Source organism: Sitophilus oryzae, unplaced genomic scaffold (genome assembly GCF_002938485.1).
Source record: "Sitophilus oryzae breed Bouriz unplaced genomic scaffold, Soryzae_2.0 scaffold_471_pilon_pilon, whole genome shotgun sequence".
In the NCBI taxonomy this organism is placed as follows: Eukaryota; Metazoa; Arthropoda; class Insecta; order Coleoptera; family Curculionidae; genus Sitophilus; species Sitophilus oryzae.
Genome location: NW_022147053.1, coordinates 757,452 through 773,808, shown reverse-complemented (window position 1 = coordinate 773,808; position 16,357 = coordinate 757,452). Strand labels below are relative to the sequence as shown.

Sequence of the window (16,357 nt, the reverse complement as noted above, 5' to 3'; positions counted from 1 at the left end):
TTCTCTGACACCTTTTTTTCAACATGGAATAGTAAATAGGACAAAAATCAGCTAAATTAAAAAAAATATATGATTTTGAATCTAATACCTAATTTTTTACTTATTTTTGTGAGGAGCTAGTGATAATATTTGTCAAACTTATACAGGGTGGCGCCTCTCATACGCCGCGGAGGCTCCAAGGAGAACGAAATGAAATGAAATTTTGGGAGCATATTTATGTAGGTTAATTGAACGAATTTTATAAAATTATATAGAGTTCTACAGGGCGTCCTCAAAAAAAGTTACGTATCAAAGTTGTTTTTTTTGTAATGGAATTCCAATTTTCGGAATCGGACACTAGTTAGGTTACTAGTTTGCGCACATAGCACGCCCACTTATGGCCTCTAAAATTGTGCACAGCGCCTGATCGGCACAGTTATTAGAGATATATCGGAAAACCGAATAGCGTCAAACAATTCATGAAAATTGGGCTAAAAATGTAACACTTTTACATTTAACACAAAAATTTGACAAAAAAATGTTCCGTTGCGTTTTTTTGCATTTCAGTGTAAAAAAAATGAAAGATACTGGGTACACTTTATTAGTCTTTTATTTCAATATTTTTCTAGGTTTTTACCTACTACTTGTACGTGAATATCTGCCGCAGCCTGTTCGAAAAGGACAAGCTGCTGTTCGCCCTTCTGCTCTCCATCAACCTGCTGAAAAGCATTGACGCCGTGAACATAGCCGAGTGGATGTTCCTGCTAACAGGTGGCGTGGGCCTCGACAATCCGCATAAAAACCCGTCGGATTGGCTGGTGGTCAAGTCGTGGGACGAGTTGTGCCGTCTCAACGACTTGCCCGCTTTCGAGTAAGAACTTTTGGTTTAATTTTATTTATTTTATACCATAATAAATGCAATAGAAATAGGATTTCTATACAAGTTTTTGGAAATTCCGGACAAGTAAGCTATAAAATCCTAAAAAAACTAAATTATGAATATACAGGGTGGCGCACCTCATTCGCCTCGGTTGATTATACGAAAACGGAAAGATGTAGAAACAAAATATTTTATGGGTATATGTAGGAACACAATGTGCATAATTTAAAATTATTTAAAGATCGCTACCAAAGTTATATTTTTTCTTGTGGAACACACCCGGTATTTTATTTCATTTTTGGATTCTTGCGCCCAAAAAAAGGCATTTATGATAAAGGTTAAATATGTTTAAAATCTTTGGTTTTTGAGATATTTAAAGATGTTTAAATATGCATGCTACAATAGAATAGATAATCTATTATAACAACCTGTACATTACTTTTCAGAATTAATTCTTATACTGAATTTAAAGGTAGAGAAATAAACTCTACTGAAAAATGTTATTGCTTTATTAAATTTAGACAGGCGTACCGAAAATTGCTGATCTATTTTAAGGATTTATTTTACATAAAAACTTCGTTATTTTAAATACAACACCCTGTATTTTTCAGACAAGACAAGATAATAGCAAGGCAAATTAATAAAATTGCGTTTGTCTCATCAAGAAGGCCGAAATCGACAGAATGTCAAGAAACAATTTTTAATCGGCATTAAACTGCTGACAATATTTCGCTAACAAGAGAAAAAAGTCAGTGACGTACATGCATTTTTTAAAAATATATTTCAGTGATAACCGCTATGCACGTCCCTGGTGAATATGTCGACACTTTTTAGCTTTCAATAGTATTTTTTTAAAGTATATTTATAGTAACTTTTACCCTCAAAATTTCATTCGAAACGCTGTAAAAAGTACTTGGAAGAAAATTACAATAAATCGAAAAAATATTAAGACTTTAACACCCTGTATCTACGAAACAAAGCAGAATCGGACCTATGTTGGTATGAAAAATAAATCTTATTTTTACGTGAGCAATCTCCTCGCAAGAGGTGGTACATGTTTTTTGAAACACCCTGTATATTTAAATTTTTTTCTTACCAATTTTGTTTAAGAATATCTGTTTTTACGTCTATTAAAGAATACCTAAACTATTTTAAACACACAATTCATTATTTTTTAGTGGCATTATAAAACATTTTACAAATAACTTGCCAAAATGGAAGGAAATCTTCGATTCCGGGGAACCCCAAAAGAAACCTCTACCGTCTCCATGGGACAAACAACTGGATTCTTTGCAAAAATTACTAATTTTGCGTTGTATACGATACGACAAAATTCTACCAAGCATCCAGGATTTTGTTACAGGTAAGGATTACCTTGTTCACTTTTTACATCAAATTTTCAAAAGAAACAAGGAATAAACATTTTTTTTAATTCCCTATATGATATGCAATATTTTTATATTTTTACAGAACACATTGGAAAACAATTTGTCGAACCCCCACCATTCGATTTGAACTCATCCTTTGCTGACTCCCATTGCTGCATTCCTCTGATCTTCGTACTGACTCCCGGAGCTGATCCAACGGCCGTTTTGCTGAAATTCGCAGACGATCAAGGTTTTGGTGCGGCTAGATTGTACTCCTTGTCTTTGGGACAAGGACAAGGACCTATTGCCATCAAATTGATCGATGAAGGTGTCAAAAATGGTACCTGGGTAGTATTGCAGAACTGCCATCTTGCTAAAAGTTTTATGCCTACGCTTGAAAGGGTACGAAGAATTAATTTTAGGAGAATTTTATAATTTTTTTCATAGCAACTGTTAAAATTGCCTTATATCTATCAAAAATAGTAGATAAAATAGTACTTTAACCGCAAGGGTAGATTAAATGATACTTTAACAGCGAGAATAGGTTAAAAACTTGATTTCTTCTCGCACGTTTTATATTTGCTTCCATTTTTGAAAATGTTTGTATTCCTTTTCATAAGTTATTTGGAATTTAAATGGAAGTAGTTTGGATACATGGCGTTTGTCGCCTCAGCCAGAATATCTGTTGGTAATTTACTTATCGTTTTGGGACATTTCTGGCTCCAATTCAATCAGCAATAGACACGAAAGAGAATTAAAAAATGTTGACTCAAAACTGACAACTAAAGAGACAGCTTTATTTATTTGTTAAATTACATAGAAACCAACGCCAACCCAGCACAATATTTTTTCTACTCGTAATAAATTCCTTGAAATAAAAATTTCTGAATATTTTTTAAAACGTAACTCGCTATGGAAAAAAAATAGTGTTTTATACACGACGATAAAATTGCATTATCGTCTTGTATAAAAATAACTATTAACTTGTTTTATTGTGTTTTTTATAGATTTGCGAGAACTTGACACCCGATTCAACGCATCCAGATTTTCGCCTATGGCTCACCTCCTACCCGGCAGACCATTTTCCAGTATTAGTACTCCAGAATGGCGTAAAAATGACCAACGAGCCGCCCAAAGGGCTCAGAGCAAACATACTCAGGTCGTACCTAGGCGACCCTATTTCAGATTCCGAATGGTTCGAAGGCTGTAAGCAGGGCGACGTTTTCAAGAAGCTATTGTATAGTTTGTGTTTCTTCCACGCCACTGTACAAGAAAGAAGGAAATTTGGAGCTTTAGGGTGGAACATACCGTACGAGTTTAATGAGACTGATTTGAGGATTAGTGTGATGCAGTTACAGATGTTTTTGAACGAGTATGAGGTAAAATACTTAATTTTTTTTTTATTTTAGAACGTATTTTTTAAACGTATTGAGTAGCCGATTTAAGCTTCATTTTTATGCATCCGTTATCCGACGATACGATGATACGATATTAATTTTATTGGTTGAATTGAAAGACTTCGATTGGTTAGAAACGGTTAACCAATGAAAGCCTTTAAATTCAACCAATAAAATTAATATCGTATCATCGTATCGTCGGACAACGGAGGCATGAGAATTAAGCTTTACTACAATAAACAAAAAATTTATGTTGTTTATTGGCGTCCAACGTGAGGCTCCACAAAAAAAGACTTTTTTATTTTGACCGGTACCTAGTATTTTTTTGTCTACCTATTTGGGTGTGTATTGTATAGTATTTTGTATACTTATTTAGGTATAGAAACAAAATTACTGGGTACTGGTCAGAATAAAAATATTTTTTGAGAAGCCTCACGTTGGGCGCCAAAATTTACAGATGCACGGAAAAGACAAATATATTTTCATATTTTTTTTCTAAAACTCTAGAACGGTATGGCAACTTGGAAAAGTATAAACGAGATTAGCCATTTTAGAATAAGCAGAAACTTTTATGAAGAATGCATTTTAAAAAGTTTAGAATTTTAGTGAGTTTAGTTTTAAATTCATTTTTTTTCAAACGTCACAAAAGTTTAATTTTTGCAAAGTGATTGACATTATAAAAGGGTAATTTTAAATGCTATCATAAAAGTAACTGTAAAAGGACACTGGCATAAAAGTAAAGCACTTTTACGCCTAAGCACAAGAGTAAAAGTCGGCGTTACACTACAGGCTTGCTACAAAAAGCAATATTTTTACTTCTAGTAAAACAATATACTATTTTTCTCTTGCAAAGATGACGCGGGGACATTCTGAAGATAATATTGACATTAATTTGAAAAAATAAAAAGAGACTGCAATATAAATTGAAATTTCCTTAAATTAATATTGGCATTCCCGTATACTAAAGTAAGAAATACACAGAATTGTGACATATTTTTATATTGTCTCCTAGGATATCCAATTTGACGCCCTGTTATACCTGACAGGTGAATGCAATTACGGAGGAAGAGTGACAGATGACTGGGACAGGAGGACACTAAACACTATATTGAGAAAGTTCTACTGCAAGGGAGTAGTTGAACAACCGAACTATCCCTTTGATCCTACAGGTTAGTTACTGGATTTTTGGAAATTTGCGTATCATATTTTTTGATATTGCGATAAAAAATAATATGGAATTTTTAAGCTTCATCCAGAACCTCGAAATGGGAGGAACAATTTATTCACAATTAAATTATTTATATTACATTATAAATTAAAAATTATTCACAATTTAAAAAAGTTACTCAGAACCTCTAAGGAACCTCTAAATTATATGAATAAATTAATGGTTTCAATTAAACTTTATAGTTAAGGATTTCAGAATGTCTAAAAAATACAACGCTGTGCCGATCAAGCTTAATCACGTGACTAAAAGTTTACTTAGTATGAACTATACCGTGTTGGCAACTGTTACTTTTGGATCGGTATTTACATGTGTCGATGTAAATCGCATAGAGATCTTATTAAGTCGGAGTGAGAGAAATGCGACGGTGTGCTGTTGCGGCGTTGCCGGTACGCCTTTCCCTATCAAGTAAAGTAAAATTACGATCGCAAACCGCTTATTTTTAAAAGACTTTTTTTCTCGAAAAGATAACTAGATAAAAGCATTAGATATGTTTCTGAGTATCTGAAACGGAATCATAAGGATATGGTCTGGGTGTCCATTTTTTTATAACGAGAAAACGTCAGTAATCGCGATAATTTAAAAACTCAACTTTTTAATAAATAACACGCCATAACTTAAGAACCGCTTTAGATATTGAAACTTTTTTTATTTTGAAGATCGGATCTTTTACAATATATGTTTAAATAAGAAAAATTCGATAAGGTTTTTTTTCCATTCAAAAATTTAAAAAAAACCATCCATTTACTTTTAGTGCATAGTAATTTTCAGCAATCGTGTTACTTTTTTATTTATAAAGGTTTTCACTTACTGTCTGCCAAGAAAATATAGCAGAAATGTTAAGAAAGTTTTTAAAAAAACTACAATCAATTATTTCTAATAGATTTTGAGATATCGATTTTTGAATTCAGAGTTGTAATAGCGCGACCACTGTCGAACACCAACTCAATTCCGCTTATTTTTACCAATAATGCAAGTGTTTCTAACTGGCACTTTTTTTGGCACACAATTTTCAAGCTATAGGGAAAATTAGAACGACTCTTCACATTGCCCTAGAACTTTAAGTACTGACAGAGGTACTGATTGGGTTGACCGGTCGACTGCGACAAATCTGCTATATCTCCTTCCACGTCTCTTAGCAATGTGCACAGCTTCTCAGTTTATTTCATACGTTTGGCAACGTGCTTACTGTTTTCTCTTTGTTCAGTACATTATAAACACATTGTACTTTTCTTACATACGGAAATCTCGACCCAAGACTAACCTTTGCCAGCCCTTAGTATAAGGAATATTATAGTGTCTTGCTGGACAAACTATAGTTAAGTTTAACTATTTTTGAAATATTTTAAGAACGAAAAATTACGTCTGCTCAAAAAAATTCTGTCATAGAATTTCGATAATTTCCCCGATTTAAATGAATGTTTTGTCGTAAACAGGTGTATATTGCTGTCCCGACAAGACCGACTACGACGAATTCATGAACTACACGAGGTCTTTGCCTTTGATCACCCATCCGGAAGTGTTTGGCATGCATGAGAACGCCGACATATTGAAAGATCAGCACGAAACGAATTTGATGCTGAGCAGCACTCTTCTCACGCAGGTATAGAAAGATTTTTTTATTTTTAGGTTTTTATTTCGATTTTTCATATTAACTCTGTAATGCAAGGTAAATTTACAGTTTTTTAGCCAAATTTTGAAATATTAAAATTATTAAGATACTTTAATTCTATTTTTTCGTACAATACACTTTTATAGTAATTATTGATATTCTAAAAATTCTGAAGATTTTATACAGTGTGGCTCGAACTATATTCCGAAAACTTCGGCAGTATATTTTTCATATAAAAATAAATAAAAAATCTCGTCTAAATGTATGTCCTAAATTGCGTAATTTCGGAGATACAGGGTGTAGAATTTTCAATTTTATTTCGATTTTTTCGAAATAATTTTTGAAGTAACGTCAATATTTGAATGAAAAATGTCTGGGAGTTTTTTGATATGATAAATTTAACTTTGATGTCAATATAACCGTTATTTGTAGGGGGCGAGACATACATGTGTTTTAACTGTTTTGACGAATAATAACTTTTTGTGTGTTCTTTGAGTGAAAAAATGTACATTTCCGTGATTTCTTACGTAAGAAATCTATCTCTATTAGTAAAAATCGCTACGAGCAACCGTTCTGAAGATATTTTGAACACAAAAAATTAACATGTTGAGTAGATAGTTATTTGACTGAATAAATGATAAATTTGGGAACCTCTTATTTTTTTAAATTAATCATAAATTTTTCTTCGAAATAAATGATGATAAACAGTTTCTGTTTAATTTTTGACACAAAATCGTTTGAAATTTATGATTTCAATCAGATAAATCTATTTAGTAAACATGTTTAATTTATATTAATGATTTTATACAAGTACGGACGAAAAGTTATTAGTCTTCAAACCAGTTACAAAAATATATAGATGGCGCCCTCTCCAAGTAGGAGTTATATTGACATCAAAATCAAATTTCTCATGTCAAAAAACTCCCAGACACCGACTTTCGTCCGAATATTGACGTTACTTCAGAAATTATTTGGAAAAAATCGAAATAAAAATGAAACTTCTACACCCTGTATCTCCAAAACTAAGCATTTTAGGACATATATTTATACGAATATTTTTACTAATTTTTACATGCAGCATATGCTGCCGAAGTTTAAAGAATACAATTCGGACCACCCTGTATAAGTTAATAATACTTGATTTAATATAATTTTTTAATGTAGATACTGTAAAAATAATAAAAAATAACAACAACAACAACAAATGTTAATTTTTATCTTTTTTTTTGTTATTTTATTGCTTCATAAAATTATAGGATAGATGGGTAAGTTTAAGGGACTGTCTCAGAATAAATAAATGATTTTAATTATTTGATTTATTTAAATTTGTCTTGTCCAGGATTTATATAAGTTTAAGGTAAGCGTAATTATTATTTTTAGTAAATTTACTTTTAATTATATAATTTTTATTAAAAATTTAAACATCTTTTCTGAAGAAATTGAAGGTAAGAATATGAATTTTAATATTGTCTTGAAGTTTTAACAGTTGTTTAGTTTAACAGTTTTAACAGTTGTTGTTATAACAATTTATTTTATGTTTAGATGTGTGAAAGCACTAAAGTGCGTATTTTAGTTATCCTTTAATGGCATGTAGTAGAGATAACTTTATTTTTAAAGTTTTTACTTAAGAGTCTTACTTAAAACTTCTTACTTATTACGCTGTACTGTTCGGGTCGCTCTCAGGGGTCGGATAAAGCGGGTGTGTGGCCGAAGGAATTATATATTATATTTTAGAAATCTGCCTAAAGCTTAGCCCGATCCTGTCGTGTTAAGCCACACCCAAAATTCCAAACACACATGCATGGATTAAGGCTTGATTAAGGTTTGCAGAGCTTCAGCATTTACCATAAAATAGCGAGCAATTTGTTACAAAATCGTATAAATTATATATGACTGTAATCAAAAAGCTTTAATCTACTTCCGTATTGTAACGGAATTTTAAATTATGTCTTTATTTTCGAGAAAATTTAGTCCAAACATAAGGAATATTTCTTTGAGATTTGACCATCAAAATCTTAAAAATAAAGAAATTGTCTAAAAATGTGCTACAATACGGATATAGTATAATCCTTTATCTTTAATTTACTTCTTCATTTGTGTAAAAATACTTATCCAGTTTTACATAAAACGTTAAATGCCGAACGCTTATTTTGCTACTTTTTTGGACTAGTGAAATGGACTCAAATGAATGACGTGTTTTTCTGCATGATAAACTCAGATGCCAAAAAGCAAAGTTGTTACTGAAATGTTTAATATTAATTATTTATTGAAATTATATCTCTTTGAAGGACACAATGTCCGCCTCTAGCTCGACCAAGTCACCCGATGACATCGTCATGGAAGTGGCAGCTGACGTTCTGGCAAAATTACCCAATGATTTCGATCGGGATGCTGCTATGGAGAAATACCCTGTATCTTACGCGCAGAGTATGAACACTGTTTTAGTGCAGGAGATGAACAGATTCAACATATTACTCAACGTCATCAGGACCAGTTTGAAGAATGTCCAAAAAGCTATTAAAGGTTAGAAAAAAAAACTTTTCATTTATAACCGCAATTTTTCTTGACGGATGATAATAAAAGGTCAAAATGTTATCACTCGCAAATTTTGAAGTACAATAATTAGTGGGAAAAGTTAAAAATTTGTTAACTTTTTTTACTAATTGAAAATGACTACCACTAATTTTGACGTTCTGAATGCTTACATTGAAATTAGGGGAACACATTTCTACGTTGTTAATTGAAATCACTAACATAGTTTAAGGAAAAGAGTAGTTGCACTCTCGCAAATATTTTCTGCCAGTTTTTGCAATCTGTCGAATATCGGCAGATTGCAAAGTGTTTCAGTTGAATTCCGTCCGTCGAGCTGCGAGGTTCGAGCGTTGCGTCCCAGCACAGAGACGGATTGACAAAAAATGAGTACCTTACTGTGTGCTGCTATTAATTGTAGTAATAATTCAAAAAATTGTTCTTTGAGTTTTTTTTAGATTGCCATCGGATGTAAATCGGCAAGCTGATAGTAATTATCAATAAACATTTAATTATATTTGTTTATTTTAGAAGCTGAGATATTATGTAATTAATTAAATGTTATTTTTTTAGCATGTGGGCAGATTTTAAAAATAGTTTTTTAGATATACAGGTTGTCTCAAATATGCGCATGAAAATAGACGTCAGGGGATTTGCCATAAAATTTTCATTCCAATAATAATTTAGGAGATAATTTATATAGATTGGTTTTTGAAACAATTTTAGAGTAAATATTTTGTATATCTAAAGTTTCCGCAAATTATTAATATTTTTTAATTGAAAGAATTTTATAATAGCATAATCTCTTATAAATTTAGTGGACTGTATTTTTTGTTTTTTTTTATTTTATTTATTTTTTATTATAAGTGGTCATAATATAACAATGTTCAAAATATTATAGATAAAATATTGAGTTTATATTTGAGGGAAGGAAAGTTCCACGCCTAGCTTTAAACCACCGTAAATATACAGGGTGGCCCATAGTGCGAGGAAGTCCAATATCGTCGTCGTTGTCGAAGATTTTATTCATATGTTTCAAGGTTTATAAAGGGGCGTATCCTAAAATAGTTTGTTATATACAGGGTGTCACAAAAAATTTATGGTAAAGTTAGTTTTATTTTTTTTAAATTATTTTACATCATTCTATATACATTATTCTATATAGGGTATTTTTTATGGCGTCACCAAAATCTGAATATTTAAAATGGTATATATCTCAATTTTTTTAAATGCAACATTCTGTATATTATTTTTCTGTCAGATGCAGAATTAAAAACTGAACATTTTTTTTATTTAAAGTGTTTCTAAATTTTTAACGGTTGCGCAGATATTCGCAGTATTTTACTTATGGCTCTTACAACAGTAAATTTTTATTAAAGCCACCTAATATGATCTTTGTCTGATATTTTATCGTTGAAAATCCCATGTGTAATGAAATACAGAAAATATTTGTTCACCTTTTAATTCTACATCTGCAAGAAAAATAATATACAAGGTTTTGCATTTAAACAAAAAGGAGATACAACATTTTAAATATTACGATTATGGTGAAGCCATAAAAAATACCCTGTATACGATAAAGTAAATTTTTCTACACAAATTTATTCTGGTATCCTTTATGTTTAAGAAAACATAGCTAAGTATTAATAAAGTTATATTGACTCTAGTTTTTTTACCACTTTTCGTATATAATGTTTTTAACCAAAGTTTTTTAATAAATAAGAAATAGAATGACAACACCGCAGTGTGCTTTAAATAAAGACAGTGTACTATATGCAGAATCTTATGCCGAATCCAGTTATCTACAGAAAATTAAACTTGTTTTAAATAAAAAAAAGTTGTAGAAAATGTCTGAAATAGATAATAATATAAAAATATGTCATTATATATTTTTTCCGCATTTCTTCCCATCAGAAGATTTTCAGATACAGAAGAGTTGTTACCTACACGAAATGCGAAAATATTCTGTTTTCAAGCAAGTTTTTACTCGATGATCAATTTTTTTATTTTATTTTATTGTGAACTTATATTTTCCTAAATACATATCTGTGAAACTATGGCGAGTGCCACGACTATACTTTGCCTAGTTAATAGACCACGACTGTAAAGCTACGTCAGTGGTCAGGGGAGGCGAGAACAAGGTCATATAAAGTGGCAGAAAAAGAACAAAGGATTTGACAAGGGGTAAAGCTACTAGTAGCCACTAATTTAGCCACTAAAGCTACCAGTAGCAACTAATTTGTTTCACTAATTTGGATGTTCTGAATAAAGCTATTATAATCGCAAAACATTTTCCGATGCACGTCATCAATAATATCGACATTGACACTAAAGTCTATAAACCTGAATAAATGAAATTTTGGCAAAAATGTTTAAATTTGTTGTATAATTTAAGATACCGAGCAGCTCTTCATTTTACTTTATAGAGCAAATGATAGTAACAGATATTTTATTTAGATTAAAGCTGCAAAAATTAGTTTAAACCGAATTTTATTATCACTATGTTAGTCAGATTGCGCCGTGTTCAGCAATGTTGTTCAGTTGTACTGTAGTATCAGTCATTATTTTGTATAAAATCGTGTTGTTGTTGAATATTTGTGAGTAATTCTCGTTTTTTTTTTACCTATTTTTACAGACTTTTTTTAAAAATGGCACTTTTAAGCACAAACAGTTCTTTTTAAGAACTAAATTTACGAGTTTTTGTATTGCATTTCTTGAAATTGTGTGTTGCAAATATGCCGAAGCATTTATACAGTCGAAGAAAAGCTTGTAGCTTCCCTGTTTCTTTAAAACTATTTTGAACGAGGACGTGACAATAAAGGTCCTTTATTACCCTTGACTGCAGTCAGAAAAGTAAGTTTGATTGTCAGCACATTATACCACTTTCAAAGTTAGTTTTTATTAAATTCTGTGATTATTAGTTTGTACATTAATAGCACCCTTTTACTTATTATTAGTACTTATGGCGTTGTAAGATGTACATCAATAAATAAATAACCCATAATAACGCTTATAATAATCTCCATGATGGACTAGTTTTTGCCAATATGTAATAAGTAAAATAAGCTATAAAACAAATAAATTAAATAATCACTAAAATATTAGTTACTAAATTAAAAATAAAACGTAAAACTCTTTAAAAAATGGTATAGTAAATATGTTGTTTGTCAATTTTAAATTAAGATTCATCTGATAAATCTATCACAATCTGGCAGCGCTGTCGCCATCGTTTGTCACTCACAGTTGATCACGTGCATCGGAAATGGTTTTGCGATTACCATATACAGCTTTTTTCCTATTCTATTTCAGGTTTGATTGTGATGTCCGTTGATTTAGAAGAAGTGGTCAGCAGTATTCTCACTGGCAGAATACCAGCAATGTGGGCCAAAAAATCTTACCCGTCCCTAAAGCCCTTGGGAAGTTATATCAATGATTTTCTAGCAAGATTAGTATTTCTACAGGTAAAACGGAAATCTTATAAATAGTTTCATAATTTTTTATATTTGTTTGATATTACTAGCTTTGGATGGATGAAGGTGCGCCAGTGACTTTTTGGATATCTGGATTCTTCTTTACGCAGGCCTTTTTGACGGGAGCACAACAGAATTTTGCCAGAAAATATACGATTCCCATTGACTTGCTTACCTTCGATTATGAGGTAATTTTTTGGAGTAGTTTTATTCCTTATTGGGAAAATTATACAAATCTATCAGAATACACCAAGATGTTTATTTATTCTTTGGATGATCATACCAAATAAACTTTTAGTCACGTGATTAAGTTTGACTGGCACAGCGTTGCCCACTTTTACATATTTTCTTTTAATGAAAATATTTTAGGAAACAAAAATCTATTAATTATAAATATATAAACAGTTATTATTTACATTAACAAAACTCACCTTCTTAACAGCACTTAAGGGACACAAAGGGCCATTACTACCGCTGTCCCGTTCAAAATATTCTAATAAAGTTGCGATGAGGTTTTTACGGCTATTAAGCTATCTTGTACACTAAAAGAGGTTCTAAAAAGAATAATGTTTGACTGCAAGGTCTGCTATTAAACATTTTTAAGCTTAAAGTATCCCAACACAATTGATTTAAACCAAAAACTCGTAATACAAAACTAAAGTGTCAAAACGAATGACAATGTCAGGAAATAAATAAATAAATGCGACAACTTCACATTTTTTACAGCAGAGCTACCACCTGACTCCCCAGCACGAAATTTAAATTCTAGTTAGACAGCCCGGCACCGAATATGTCCATGGTTGGCAACAATTAATTTAAAAACCGCGCCCTCGATGACGTAACTAAAAGTTTATTTGGTATCGCTTATTTCTTATCAACTTTTGATTATTATATTATATTGATTGATGATATTTTTTTCTAGAAAAACGCTTAAATACAAATTGAAAATATTAAAATAAAAAAGAAAACATTTATTAGATTACAATTTGTTATTCTTCTATGACAATGAAATGTTTTATAATAACTTCCTTCTAGAGTTATAGAGGATATATATGTTGTGGCAAAAATATTTTATTTTCTGTAGGTTTTAAGAGAAACGAAGTTCAAAACACCACCGCACGATGGCGTTTATGTTTATGGATTGTTTCTGGATGGTGCCAGATGGAATAGTAGTACAATGATGGTGGATGATTCCCTACCTAAAGTCTTATATGACAGCGTACCATATGTAAGTTGTTAACCTATAAGGAAGAAATTAAATAGGTATAAAAAATATTCAAATGTTGACCTCAGATTGTCGAAACATTAAAAAAATACTTTTGACAAGTTTTATGTCCATTTTTGGTAAATGTCATTTAGAGATTGACCTCGCCAAAATTATCATTGATTGTCATTGCCTAGTCGCCTTCGACGCCGATTTTTTTTCGATAATATAATATATTTTTACCTGGTTAGAAAACTGTATTTAGAGTGTAGTGTTGTTATCTGATATTTTGATTAAAAAACAATTTTTGTTGACATTTCTTGGATGTCATCTGTCTTAAGTCCTATATTTTCTTGTTAGAAAAACTACATTAGATAGTGTATATAAAAAAATTCCGTTGCAAAAATAACGATCGATAACATTCCTTATACAGGGTGTCCCAGAAATAAGTGCAAGTATTTTAGGGGGTGGTAGATCTCGATAAAAGAAACATTTCCAAAAAAAAGATTTTTTGCTCAAATTTTGAAAACCACTGGATCTTTTCTGGATTTTCTTTCTTGTAAATTTAATCTACTAACTATGTTGCCATATTATCAACAAATTATTTTTTCTAATAAAAACTAAAAAAATTTCAAAAAATTCCGAATTTTCAAAGTTTTTTTTCGCGAAAAAAACCTCATAGGCGTGTTTCTGGGGTTGAACTATACTACCAGTTAAAATACTTGCACTTATTTCTGGGACATCCTGTATAATTTTGCACATAAAATTACAGCGATCTTTATTCCCAAGCCAACTTTCTCGATTATTTTGTATAACGATAGTAAACGTTTTAACGTTTAAAAAAACATTCATAAACATAAGATTACTTATTGGTACAAGTTTTTTTTTAATAAAGTTCTTCATCGTGAACAAAATAAAGTAAGCCTGAATTTTCTTCAACGGGAGTTTGGTTTGGTTTGAGTACCTTAATTTTTCACAGAAAATTTCTTCCACAAGGAAAATACCGCACAGCACTTTTTACTACGATAACAAAACAATTATACATAACTACAAAAAACAAAGCGAATTTATGTCAAATGTCTGTCAACGTTGCCAACATTTAGTCGAATTTGTTAAATGTTATACTTATATTGCCTATTATTTATCTTATCATTATTTATCTTTATATTTTACAACATGTGGCAGTCGCAACTGAATCTTTCAAACTCACTGCTATCGTTCAGGGAATGCTAGCACTCACTAGTAAAAGTTGGTTTCAAAAATAGCTGTTGAACTTTTACTGGCGTAGTCTTAGCAAATCAGTGAATGTTTGGGGTCGCACCACTCTGGCACTTTGTGCCATTGTATCGGTTTTTTAATCGCGGTGCGATCCCTTTAGAGACATATTTATTAATACTAATATTATTCCGTAAAACTTAATGGGGTCTAATAAAGAAATTTGAATTTGAATTTGAATGTGAGCTTTTACTAGTAATTGTTAACAATCACTGATTTCCAACTTTTACTGTAACATATATAAAAAAAACAATACATACATTAATGTGACAGACAACATCTGTCACTGCTATGTATTCTCTCGCTGGACATACTTTAGTTTTAATTTGTGCGTTGTTAATTTTAGATTTGGTTGAAACCTCTAAAAAGGGAAGACTTTGTTGAGAAAGAAACTTATACTTGCCCTGTATATAAAACAGTTGAACGCAGAGGCGTTTTGTCAACGACGGGTCACTCGACGAATTTCGTCATTGCGATGTTGCTACCCACAGATAAGCCTCAAAAGTATTGGATTATGAGGGGCGTAGCCATGTTGTGTCAACTGTCGCAGTAGTTTATTATTATTTAGTTTTAGTTATGTTTTATTTATTTATTTTTAGTTTATATGTATATTTTAATTTGTTATAATAAATGTGTTTTTTTTTGTGGATTGTTGTTCTTTTTATTATTATAGTAAACGCCACGAATATTTGGGAGTGATTCATCGGTCGCTACCATGTGAACTAATCTGTTCAAGGTCACATAAAACTTAATTCCAGTGCCGTGGTCTTTCAAGTCATATAATAATCTTTGAATAAGAAGACTAAGGAAGGAGCATATCAAAAATCTTAGGTACACCGCGATGGACCTCAAATATGGCCGACTTAAATTCCGGTTTATCAGTGCTGTTCTAATTTTATTTAAAAAATGTAAAACTATGATGTAGGGTAGACGTGGGGTAGACTCAATAATTTGTTATTTTATTTTACGTTGTGAATAAATGTTGGTAGTTATTAAAACGGTTATAAAAATATACAATTCTAATAAAAATAGATAAGTTATAATAAGTATTTATTAACATAAACATCCGATACGCTACTGAAGCAGGTAAGTCAAATTAACGTATCAAGATTCTTTGACATCTGATCTTTGACAAGTAGTAAATAAAAGCTAAAATGCAAGAAAAATATATAATTTAGTTAATTTAAGCGAATTTCATAAATGATCGGTTTACTACACGTATGTATATTATATAGTCACTTACTAGCGAAAAGTTGGTCCATTATTTCACTCAATTTTTGCCGAGATCTACCGCACGCTGCACAACCAACTATTTTAGAGTCTTTTTCGATAAATCGCGATAGACTGTTAATTTAAGTTCTGCCACAATTTCCATCTAGATTTACTACCTTTATACAACTATCAGTAGTAGAATAAATA

General features: G+C 31.2%; 1 protein-coding gene across 1 annotated transcript in view; it reads left to right on the top strand.

Annotated features, from left to right (window-relative positions):
- Positions 1 to 15,529, top strand: part of LOC115886208 (dynein heavy chain 7, axonemal) — a 78,150-nt gene extending 62,621 nt beyond the window's left edge. Inside the window, exons 48-58 of the mRNA XM_030905295.1 lie at positions 609 to 850; positions 2,038 to 2,222; positions 2,330 to 2,628; positions 3,234 to 3,605; positions 4,636 to 4,792; positions 6,285 to 6,451; positions 8,749 to 8,983; positions 12,299 to 12,450; positions 12,510 to 12,647; positions 13,544 to 13,687; positions 15,285 to 15,529. Coding sequence (XP_030761155.1) covers positions 609 to 850; positions 2,038 to 2,222; positions 2,330 to 2,628; positions 3,234 to 3,605; positions 4,636 to 4,792; positions 6,285 to 6,451; positions 8,749 to 8,983; positions 12,299 to 12,450; positions 12,510 to 12,647; positions 13,544 to 13,687; positions 15,285 to 15,491 — 2,298 coding nt within the window. The 3' untranslated portion in view covers positions 15,492 to 15,529. The remainder of the gene's footprint in view (positions 1 to 608; positions 851 to 2,037; positions 2,223 to 2,329; positions 2,629 to 3,233; positions 3,606 to 4,635; positions 4,793 to 6,284; positions 6,452 to 8,748; positions 8,984 to 12,298; positions 12,451 to 12,509; positions 12,648 to 13,543; positions 13,688 to 15,284) is intronic.
- The last annotated feature ends 828 nt before the right edge of the window (positions 15,530 to 16,357 follow it).